Raw genomic sequence first — 12,258 nt, forward strand, 5'->3', positions numbered from 1 at the left:
GGGGTAAAGATATGGTAAATCTGCAGGAAATTTCCATGTTAAAGAATTAAGAGGTACTGTGCCATTACAAAATGAGGCACCAAACAACTGAATGAGCAAAATCTCAGCAGTATATGTTTGAAGGATAAACAAAAGCCACCATCAAGGGAGAGGGTGAGATTGAACATTAGCTTGTTACAACCGAAACAATCACAAAACACTAAATTATAAATGATGAAACCAGCTATGGATATAGTACAATATCAACTCGCGGGCTTTGCCTTTTCCTGGCTTCTTTGAATGAAGTCTTAAGAATTAGCTGTTCCTCTTTGCTTTCTTCTTTGAAAATGGGTCTCTTTACACCCACCTCTTCCATTTCTTGGTCACCTGCAATAATCTTCGCAGACATAGAATGAACTCGCAATATAGTGCAGGATTTGATGAAGATTATCATTAGTCAAAATCAAGGAACTCCATTCTCTTTCTCATGGAGCCCTTCAAATCTGTAGCTTCCCTTTCAGCTTTCTGAGCCTGAAAGCAAATAAGATGTGCACCAAAGGATATCAACAACAAAAACACAAAGCAGAAGCATGAAATCTTATGCCTAGCTGAACAAACTAATGTATAAAAGCTAATATATTTTGTGCCACTTATAAAAGGAAAAAGAAAGATGACAAAGACCCAAAAATATGCCATGGACAGAAATGAACTATGTTGCTAGCCCCAAAACACAGGCTTAAATGTGAGCCAACCATTGTTTGATAAGCAGAGATGCTTAGGACACAGCTCAGTTAAGGGGTTTCTTGAACATGGATTCTCTCATGCTTTAGCCAACAAATTGTTATTCATCAGAGCAGAGGTAGGCAAAATGATTGAAATTTATTATTTGGGTCTTCAGGTGAAGGTTTTCACAAGACATCTTGAAAAAGTGAGAAGTGATTTCAGGAAATGGTTGCAGAGATAAAGGGCATAGCATTATACAACATGCTTGCAACCCTAAGATTTTGTTACTTGATGACTCAAATATCTATGCTAGGATGGAAAACAAACATCCATTCATGTGATGGGGAACTCAGAATTTGGTTTCAAATGTAGATGAAGATGTTTAGCATAATCATTAATAGGCAATATGATCAGTTTCGCTTACCCTTTTTATCTCTGCTTCAGGCACACGGGTCATATGCGGAGGAAGCTCCTCCTTATCCAAATCCTATACATGAGTAGCAAAATCAATAAAAGGGCAAGCTAAGATATTTCAGCAGTGATTATCAATAGACAAGCCTCAGAGAGTAAGAGCATCAGATTATACCAGTTCACCAAGTAAGACAACATTCTCCCCGCGGATAACATATAGGCCTAGGGGAATGTCACAGTAGATATCCCCAACAATAGCTCGCTCACAAGCACCTTCAAGAACAGCATTTGCTGTGTAAGGAAAAGAAAACTTCCGTCAGTGAATAAAAAAAAAGACAAAAACAAGTGAACACAGGAAAGCTTAGGTATTGCTTAGCTAATACTTTCCAAGTGCTTCTCTTGCTTTTCTGAAGAAGGATCAAAGCAATTTTTCTTCCCAAAAGCAATAATAGTACTTTCAAAATACAAGCCAAATAAGTCATAGCAGATCATGTGAGGTGGAGATGGAGGTATTACCAAATTGATCGAAAGAACGAAGTACACCCAAGAGCTTTCGGCCATCTCGTAACAAGACAAGAAGTTTTTCTGTGATAACACATAAAAGGATAAGAAGCTAAATGACTTGTAATAAAACGACTGCCATACTTCACAACATTATCCAAATCTAAATTGGAGCCTTATAGAAGGTTTATTGATTTTATTTAAGGATTACTATTTGTGTAGTTGCTTGTAGGATGCAATTCTGGAAACTTTGGATCAGTGAAGAAAAACTCCGATTAGAATGAAAGAAAGAATAAATCAATAGTCAATCAGGAGAAATTCAGATGCTCTTGAAACAACCCCAAACAAAAAAGAGGAAGAAGAAGAAAAAATGGAAATAAGACAGCCCCTAATAGACATAGGTCATCTGCAGGAAATCTCCATGTTAAAGAATTAAGAGGTACTGTGCCATTACAAAATGAGGCACCAAACAACTGAATGAGCAAAATCTCAGCAGTATATGTTTGAAGGATAAACAAAAGCCACCATCAAGGGAGAGGGTGAGATTGAACATTAGCTTGTTACAACCGAAACAATCACAAAACACTAAATTATAAATGATGAAACCAGCTATGGATATAGTACAATATCAACTCGCGGGCTTTGCCTTTTCCTGGCTTCTTTGAATGAAGTCTTAAGAATTAGCTGTTCCTCTTTGCTTTCTTCTTTGAAAATGGGTCTCTTTACACCCACCTCTTCCATTTCTTGGTCACCTGCAATAATCTTCGCAGACATAGAATGAACTCGCAATATAGTGCAGGATTTGATGAAGATTATCATTAGTCAAAATCAAGGAACTCCATTCTCTTTCTCATGGAGCCCTTCAAATCTGTAGCTTCCCTTTCAGCTTTCTGAGCCTGAAAGCAAATAAGATGTGCACCAAAGGATATCAACAACAAAAACACAAAGCAGAAGCATGAAATCTTATGCCTAGCTGAACAAACTAATGTATAAAAGCTAATATATTTTGTGCCACTTATAAAAGGAAAAAGAAAGATGACAAAGACCCAAAAATATGCCATGGACAGAAATGAACTATGTTGCTAGCCCCAAAACACAGGCTTAAATGTGAGCCAACCATTGTTTGATAAGCAGAGATGCTTAGGACACAGCTCAGTTAAGGGGTTTCTTGAACATGGATTCTCTCATGCTTTAGCCAACAAATTGTTATTCATCAGAGCAGAGGTAGGCAAAATGATTGAAATTTATTATTTGGGTCTTCAGGTGAAGGTTTTCACAAGACATCTTGAAAAAGTGAGAAGTGATTTCAGGAAATGGTTGCAGAGATAAAGGGCATAGCATTATACAACATGCTTGCAACCCTAAGATTTTGTTACTTGATGACTCAAATATCTATGCTAGGATGGAAAACAAACATCCATTCATGTGATGGGGAACTCAGAATTTGGTTTCAAATGTAGATGAAGATGTTTAGCATAATCATTAATAGGCAATATGATCAGTTTCGCTTACCCTTTTTATCTCTGCTTCAGGCACACGGGTCATATGCGGAGGAAGCTCCTCCTTATCCAAATCCTATACATGAGTAGCAAAATCAATAAAAGGGCAAGCTAAGATATTTCAGCAGTGATTATCAATAGACAAGCCTCAGAGAGTAAGAGCATCAGATTATACCAGTTCACCAAGTAAGACAACATTCTCCCCGCGGATAACATATAGGCCTAGGGGAATGTCACAGTAGATATCCCCAACAATAGCTCGCTCACAAGCACCTTCAAGAACAGCATTTGCTGTGTAAGGAAAAGAAAACTTCCGTCAGTGAATAAAAAAAAAGACAAAAACAAGTGAACACAGGAAAGCTTAGGTATTGCTTAGCTAATACTTTCCAAGTGCTTCTCTTGCTTTTCTGAAGAAGGATCAAAGCAATTTTTCTTCCCAAAAGCAATAATAGTACTTTCAAAATACAAGCCAAATAAGTCATAGCAGATCATGTGAGGTGGAGATGGAGGTATTACCAAATTGATCGAAAGAACGAAGTACACCCAAGAGCTTTCGGCCATCTCGTAACAAGACAAGAAGTTTTTCTGTGATAACACATAAAAGGATAAGAAGCTAAATGACTTGTAATAAAACGACTGCCATACTTCACAACATTATCCAAATCTAAATTGGAGCCTTATAGAAGGTTTATTGATTTTATTTAAGGATTACTATTTGTGTAGTTGCTTGTAGGATGCAATTCTGGAAACTTTGGATCAGTGAAGAAAAACTCCGATTAGAATGAAAGAAAGAATAAATCAATAGTCAATCAGGAGAAATTCAGATGCTCTTGAAACAACCCCAAACAAAAAAGAGGAAGAAGAAGAAAAAATGGAAATAAGACAGCCCCTAATAGACATAGGTCATCTGATAGTCAACAGAAGGCAGAAAGATCAGAACAAATCATTAGGTTAAGGGTGCTAAACCCAACATCCATTTTCCAGTGTACCCCAAAAACTTTGCTTGGAGGAAACAACAAGGAGCAACATTAAAAAAAAATAAAAAAAAGTTGCAGTGTAGAATCTAATTTACAACATGAAAAGGGAAAAACCAGGGAGCAGAAGCATCAAATTACAGGACAAGAACATGGGTGTAATGTTAGTTCTGTACAAATTCTTATAACACATTCTCCTCAATGCCAAATATGAAAAGACATAAGAACTAAAGAAGATCGCCCAATGCCAATTTTTCATTTTGGGGTTACACCCAGAAGACCAAAATGGGGAAAAATGTAAGAAGTCATTCCATTGATTCCATTCAATGATAATAGGAGCCTCTTTCACAAGAACCCAAGTTGAAAATGAAGCATAAGCATATTGGGTAAGAATAAAAACCCACAATTTGTTAAATCAAACAGCACTCTTACTGAATCTGGGAAAACACAAGTAAATGTTATTGAGAGACAGAGAAAGAGCTTAGCTTACTATCAAGATAGCTTGCAAGGGAAGTGGAAAAGAGAAGATCTTCTGGGCCAGCCCACGACATGAAGCACAATCTTTCTGGGTATTTCAGAAAAAAATCACCCAAAAGTCTACAAATGGCATTGGCAGCCTTAACCAGCCCAAGTTTCAGATGTAGTCAGTAGTAGTACTGCAACCATCCACCCACCCACCACCAACCCTAATTTCATCAGTATCAACCCTTAAAGATTGGACTTTCCAATCAACAAAAGAACACTTTTTAAAGAGTTTAATAGGGTTTTGAGCCTTTGGCTTTGCGGAAAGACACCACCTTTCTTTTCTTCTCTATTAGTGTAAAATCTAAGAAAAAGCTTCAACACCCCCATCACAAACAGCTGCTCTTTGACCATAGGGAGTTTATTTATTAGAGGGATTTCAGTGGTAGTGTGTTCAATCCCTGAACCCATCGAATTATCTCTTTCCCCAGTTATCAACCGTTGGATTGGTGTTTCATCATTGGAGATTGTGCCAGGATGAGATCCATTATTGGCCTCCTTTTCAACCCCATCAACTCTTCACATGTGGCAGGTTTTGATTACTAATTTTGGTATATGCCCAATTTAGGCTTGGAAGCATATTTATCTGATGTTTAGTCCTCACATAATCACAGTGAACATTTGTGTATTTAAGAATTAAGAACCTTCGGTCTGCTACAGTACCCAATCAATTCCTTACAAAAGAAAAAAAAAAATCATTTTTAATATTATTTAAAAATCGTATGTCAAAAATACGATTTTCCCATAAATTTATAATATAATAGCTTTAAAATGAGGTTTTAAATGTGCCGAGTTTCTAACAAATTGTTAAATAAATAATTAAAAGATAAAATAGGAAAGAAAAAGAAACCATTTTGAATATAAGAGATTCTTAAAGGAAAATAATATTTTATAAAAAAAAATTGAAAGAAAAAAACAATTTTAAAAGAGTTAAATAAATAAATAAAATTTAAAATAATTTATTAATTATAAATCTATTTTTTATTTTTCTCTTTTTTTAATTTCCTTTTTTTTTTCCACATTTTCTTTCAAACTTTCTCGAATCCAAACATACCCTAAACGTCATCTGATGCCTTGGCATTTTCCAAGAACTTTCCTACTTTGAAGTCAAACAATTGAACAACCACATCCAATTTCTCGTCATGTTCCAAATTGAGTTTTAGCATTCATCAAAAGATCTGTGTATCTGGACAAAGTTATGATATGTTTTCATTGCAGCAAGTTATGTAATTTTTGAATGACCTCATTTCCATTATTCCATCTTTCCATTTTCAAACATTTGTAGAATTTATTTTTATAAAAAGGAAAAAAAAAAAAAAACTTTATTTTCTAAGTGAAACAAACAAAGAAATGCCTTGTGTCTCATTCGACATAGGGTCCTCACATTTTTGGGTTCTGCTTCTACCTTGCCCATATATGAAAGGTCTTTGGGTTCTGGGGAAAAGGGTATGAAATCCTTTGGGAGCCAGCTCTGGATTCATCTTTCTTCCTAGGTAAATTTTCTTTTCTATTTTCATGAGTATGCACACTGTTTCGTCTCTTTCTGTGATGGTTGTTATTGTTTATTTTTATGTTAAGGGTTTAAGTGTGACATTATTATATTCCAACAATCTCTCGTTACGATTCTTGGATTGTACATTAAAGCTTTTTATGACATTCAATTATCATCATACAGGTGACTTATCCCAAACTTAAAAGTGGATTGTCGTACTGTAACACTTCATATTTTCGGTTGATGACATTGTCACACTTCAACATACTTTATATTATGGGCTCAAGAGCCATATTATTGCACTTTGAAAATGACTCAATCCAAAATTGCGACTCTAATATCAATTTTTGGATTGGTTATTACCCATGTCATTTGAAAATTAATTGGTGTTCAATAAAGGTAAATTTAACCTTTTATAACATTCGGTTATTGTGACTCTTCCCCAAAAATAGCATTCTTGCACACTAACACATCCATCAACGTGTAGATAACTATAATTTCCATTCATGATTCATCATTCATCACACATTATACTATGATAACTAATGAGAATGTACCATGATAACATACGCATGCCTAGTATGATACCACTTCTTTAATCTTTTGCCTAGTTCATTTACTCCTTTTCCCCCCAAATTAAGAGTTCTACTACATGTTGGTAGCTTCACCTAGGCCTGAAATCGCTTCCAACACTTAGATATCATTTTGGTGGTATCACACCTCCAACCATGTGAAAAAATGGAAGACCGGTTAGCAAGGGAACAACACATGACTTGCTTTGCATGTAGCCTTCGATCTCTAGACACTCTGCATATGTGGTTCTTGCGTTCATCAACTTTCATGGGATTGTTAATGGAAGATGTGACAAAATTTTCAGCTCCCTACTGAATAATTGAATTCTTGCATCCAAAGCATATAGTTTGGGCCTTACATTAAAAGTATCTGCATAGCAATTAATCACTAATTCAGTTATAAATCCAAAAAAAAAAAGGTTATGAAGCAATCTAATTTAAGAAGTATGCATGCTTAACCTTGTAATGTTTTCGCATAGGCCATGGGAGGCAAGTTATATCTCAAGAACAATGTCTGCAAATCAGAAAATACACACATTAACTTTCTGTGAATTTTTTGCAGATATAAACAAATCAACGCATAACGACTTACATTCAGAATCCGTCTTCACCCATTTACTTCCTTCCGTCACCTTCTCATTTACTTCATCTTCATTGTCAGATTTGGGCATATGCCTATTCGCCAAGTATCTCATAATAGACAATGTTGAACTAGAACTTTGGGGGTATATTTTCTTGTGAAGCAGCAACCTCAGAATCTGCAGATGCATATCAAATATGAATTAGCTCCAAGACTAAATATGAATAGACATGTATGATATATGTTATACGTCACATACTTTTATGCATGTATGCATGTATGCAAAGATGTTATTTTTGATACTGCTGCTCTGATGCATCACCCAATGGCATCTATATATAGAGTGTTATGTATCAATTACCATGTATGCATGCATGTAATAGGAACTATGTAGTATGATTATATACCTTGTCCATTCTTGACTCTGGAACTGGATCTTTTAAACTGGGGGTTGGAGCAAAACCACTTCTGCAAATAAACATCTTTTTAAGAAGAAAAGACAATGATTTTTTCGCTATGGCACTCTTACTGTCATCCAAACAAACATCTTTCCCTCTACTGATAATTAGGCCGCTGTTACGCTGTAGACGGTCGTCTCTTTGTTTCAAATCATTGGTAGATGCATTGCTAGTTGCTGTATCAAATCCCCAGCTTGACAACGAATCAAGAATTTTATCCAATGGAAGATTAGGATTGTCTAGTTCTGGAATTGAACCATGTTCAGCTGAAACTTGTTTATGCAATAATGACTTCAACTCTTTCTGAAGTTTTCCCACTTCTTCAGGTGTGAGATCTTGCAGGTGATCTTGGGAGGAAGGCAGGCTCCCCTGAAGATTGTGCTTCTCTGGATCTTCCTTCACATCATTTTTCCCGAACGTCCCAATTGCCAGAAGCCCATGAGGCCAGTCACTGAATTCTTCTTTTTGAGGTTCTTGCTGACACCCTTTTTCAGTTATCAAGGAAAAACTATATTAGTTCAGAAGATGAATCTGTAGAAAGGATTCTCTGACTCCTCTCGTTGTCAGCAGCACGAAAAGGATTAGTACAAAACTTGGTCATTAAGTGCATGAGTTTGGTTTCAGACACAGACTTTAAAGGGTATGAAAGAACTTAAAAGAATGCTTCCTTAAGTACTTACAATTAGCTGAAATCGGGTTTTGTTTCTTGCTGCCATGTCTCCTATTAAGCCTGCTTTGCACCCAGTTTAATATCTGCAATCAAACATGTCATTTCCTTGATAAACCATGAGTACATATCAAATTCTCTCTTTCCCTATCAATCTTCTTACCTTCATTTTATAAGATGGATTTGATTGCTCTCCAAAACAGTAAGAGATATAGATGGATATATGGTGACTGTGGGCTTACAGAAATCTATCTCTTGAACACAGATCCAATAAGCCAGTGAATCTGTTCAGCTTGGTAAGTGATAAATAGAGGTGGGGTTGGGAAATTCCACAGCCAAGCTAGTAGTTGCCATTGGTTCAAGTTCCTAAACACTGACTTTTGCCGCCTATCTTCTATTCTCTCTTTATCTCTTTGGCCTTTTTTTTCCAACTACTATGTCCTACTCCCACTAATTTAATTCATTCCCTTCATTCCCAATCAATACAAAATAAACAATACATTATCTTCCTATTTCACTTATTCAAAAGAAAGCCCCTTTACCTTAATCCTTGAGCATCTTCTAACCTACCCATTTACCTTCTAATTTTTACCTTAAAGCTTAATCCCTATCATTCGATAGAGTTACATCATGGACAAAGGCCGGGTTCATGACTATATTTTTCTTTGTGAAGATGTAATTACTCTGAAATTCAAGCTTCTCTCCTTCACTGGTAAAGCACATAGCCTGGGAAATTTACTAATATGCAGTTGGCTAACCGAGGACAAAAAATAGGGAGGTGCATAGAGCTCTGCCTACAAGGACTTTAATAATAGGAACCCAGAAAGCATGGGGCCTATGGACAGAAGGTGGGGGATACAGCCCATGTTCCCATGGGGATGTCCCTTACTGACCGAACCACCCAGCACCTACTGAATCTTACCACCGCCCCAATCAACCCCTCTCTATAAACCCTTACCAAATTCCTGAAAAATCTTCAGAAGCATGCTGCATCAGATGCTATTTGCTCTTCCATTTTTTATTAACCATGAAGAATTATAATTAAAGTCCCATTTCAAAGGGACTATTGGTCTCCACAATATGCTTGTATATCTTCATTAATAGGCTCTAGTTGTAATGACCAGGTCGGTCCCAACCGTGTAAATATGGTCTAAAGAAACTAATTAAAAGTCTCATTTCAAAGTGACTATTGGTCTCCACAATATGCTGCCTATGTATCTTCATTAATAGGCTATAGTTGTAATGACTCGGTCGGTCCCAAAATTGTAAATATTGTTAAAAAGCTTATGGTGTGAGTGGGATATCACAATTGACGTCCTCATCCCGACCTACAGGATTGAGGTCAAATAATAAATTCCCACACCAAACGTTGGCTTCAACCTTTCAATTACTTAGATATTGTTCATTTAAGTTCACAAGTTTTCATGACTTTAAAATGCATTTATATGTTTAAAAATAATCTATACTTGAACACTGTCGGGAACTTTTCCCCTGAGTCGGTTACCACAATAGTACTAACACTGATTTGATCTCGTTCTCTTTCTCTCAGCTTGTTCATTAACAGGAAGAAATAGCAAGTGGGGGAGCTTCATGCTGATCTCATCGGAAGCGAATCCCGCATGCTGGAAGCTCGTGAAATTCCAGCCCTGAATTCAAAGGCAATGTCGTGGAAAGCTGGCTGTCTGTGACCAGCTAAAATTTAATCTGTGGCGTGGCTTCAACACTATATCTTCATGGGCCTATTGCAGACCACAGGGCCACGTGAAGATGTCCTGGTCATGTCACCACACAAGTGGATCCCTGCAAGTGGCTCTGTACTCTCAAGGTTACGAAGGCGAACCACGCGTCAAGATGACAACATGTTGATGACTCCCCATCCATCACTATCCGACCAACACGTGTGTCTCAGGAGGGGGCAAGCCAGAGATTTTCTTATACTCTCTGCTACTCTTCCCCATATGCCACTGTTCTTTCATTGGAAACTACCATCTGAGTTCAAATATATATCCTCATTGGCTGTTTTCTATAGAAGATCTAGCCATTTTAATTGTTTATCAACACTGCCCCGGAATCAATATCCCACTCTACAAGGAGGTCACTTGATAATCCCTACATGAAGCTTGGACATGATTGGATTATATTAGTGTATATCAACAGTATCTTCTGTAAAATCATGAAAACAACTCCTCCATAATCATTCTCAACTCAACCTAGATGTTGGGGTGCGAGTAACAGTACTGTTAACAGTTTCATTCTAAAACGTTTCTCCTTCTCCATCACATTTTATTTGGAATCTCTACATTTTTGTGGTCCATGGAAATTCTTATGTATCACTCAAGAGAGTTCAAGCTCAATCTTTAAGAAGCTTTAAGAGGTAACATGATATTTATATATATACATATCTATACAAACTGTCCATTAGTGGGCACACGCTGCAACAAAAGAATACTATGCTCAATAGGTTACTTAGAACAAGATTGCACAGATTATAAACAGATAGATGAGAAAATAAAGAGGGGAGAGGTTAAAATAGAAGACTCCTACCATGCGAGGGAGTATGATACATACCGTGGTTCAAATATGTAGTGACCTGTTAAATTAACATGTTTTAAAGCTACAAGGGTTTATTAGACTTAGAGCAAAGAATATTTACATGGGAATGAACATATAGTTTATATATGATAGTGTGAAAATCTAAGTATTTTCTCTAGTCTCAATTACGATGAAGACATTATGCAGGGTGATTGACATATCTCATATCCATTAGAGAAATTAAGTTCTTAAAACCATATATATATAGTAAACTTGACTTTGTAAACGTATTTCAAAACTATGAAAACTCATAGTGGTTCATCACAAATCTTAACAACTTAAACTTGAGATAGAATGTGATCTATGTAATAGCAAGTTTGTAAAAAACATCTTTATATTACTTTCATCTTCAAATTTTATAAATCATTTTTAATTATAATCTCTCAAGATCTTGGGCTTACATGCAAAAAGGACCGTTGGTGATTTATATAGTGACTAGATTGTAAAGGATTATTTTGTGTTACTCCTATCCTTAAATTCTACAAATTATTTTCAACAATAATTTGTCTTAAGATCTAAAAATCTTAAAAGTTAACAACATAACACTCGAACAAATTTAGCTATAATTAACACTTAATTTTATGGGTGCTTTTCTTTTGAACATATACATGAACTAATAAACAAAAGTAATAAAAAATGATAAAGTTTCAAACTTCAATTGAAATTGATTCATTATCTTGTCTTTTATATTATGTTAAACTACCAATTAACGTAAAATTTTTATACTTGGATATATTCATTAAGCTTTTATTATTATTTTAGGACAACAAGCACCCTTTAAAAAGTAGTAGGATTTAATAATTTATTTGGTTTATTTTAAGGATATTTCTGGATCTGGCACTGTTCAACACCATATGCATTGGGGTTCTTCAACCAAAAATCCTCGAGATGTAAGTAGAAGGAAATGGAAAAGGGTCTCCACCTACGAGAACACACTTGCACCAACGCAACAAAGAATTTGTAGAAATTTTGAATGAGAGCTGAGAGACCATGTGAGTTTTTGGGGACAACAAATATCTTTTATGGGACTCAGAGGAGTCTTGCCTATACTTGGAAACCCATTACAAGACTTCCCTAATGTGGAAAGTCTCTCACGTTTAGAAAATATAAAGTAATCCTCATGGAAAATTGCTCAATGAATAAAATAAAACTTTTCAAATATTAACATTTAAGCAAGATATCAAAAACCCCTCACACCAATGCAATATATTGGGAGGAGTCTTGCCTATACTTGGAAACCCATTACAAGACTTTCCTAATGTGGGAAGTCTCTCACGTTTAGAAAATA

General features: G+C 35.9%; 3 protein-coding genes across 3 annotated transcripts; all 3 read right to left on the bottom strand.

The window, feature by feature from the left end:
* Positions 1-10: 10 nt before the first annotated feature.
* LOC132254654 (sm-like protein LSM1B) lies at positions 11-2,355 on the bottom strand. The gene is made up of 5 exons (XM_059740833.1): positions 2,239-2,355; positions 1,630-1,726; positions 1,289-1,404; positions 1,127-1,189; positions 11-510 (listed from the first exon to the last, which is right to left on the bottom strand). The coding sequence occupies exons 1-5, from the start codon at positions 2,353-2,355 to the stop codon at positions 433-435; spliced, it is 471 nt and encodes a 156-aa protein (XP_059596816.1). The 3' UTR covers positions 11-432.
* On the bottom strand, positions 2,022-5,007 carry LOC100250857 (sm-like protein LSM1B). The gene is made up of 5 exons (XM_003633038.4): positions 4,578-5,007; positions 3,630-3,698; positions 3,289-3,404; positions 3,127-3,189; positions 2,022-2,510 (listed from the first exon to the last, which is right to left on the bottom strand). The coding sequence occupies exons 1-5, from the start codon at positions 4,636-4,638 to the stop codon at positions 2,433-2,435; spliced, it is 387 nt and encodes a 128-aa protein (XP_003633086.1). The 5' UTR covers positions 4,639-5,007; the 3' UTR covers positions 2,022-2,432.
* Positions 5,008-6,682: 1,675 nt separating this feature from the next.
* On the bottom strand, positions 6,683-8,312 carry LOC100257848 (protein NEGATIVE GRAVITROPIC RESPONSE OF ROOTS). Its single transcript, XM_059740834.1, has 5 exons — positions 8,264-8,312; positions 7,661-8,196; positions 7,266-7,431; positions 7,133-7,187; positions 6,683-7,043 (listed from the first exon to the last, which is right to left on the bottom strand). The coding sequence occupies exons 1-4, from the start codon at positions 8,310-8,312 to the stop codon at positions 7,168-7,170; spliced, it is 771 nt and encodes a 256-aa protein (XP_059596817.1). The 3' UTR covers positions 6,683-7,043; positions 7,133-7,167.
* Positions 8,313-12,258: the final 3,946 nt, after the last annotated feature.

The sequence above is a fragment of the Vitis vinifera genome, chromosome 11 (genome assembly GCF_030704535.1).
Source record: "Vitis vinifera cultivar Pinot Noir 40024 chromosome 11, ASM3070453v1".
Taxonomy (NCBI): domain Eukaryota; kingdom Viridiplantae; phylum Streptophyta; class Magnoliopsida; order Vitales; family Vitaceae; genus Vitis; species Vitis vinifera.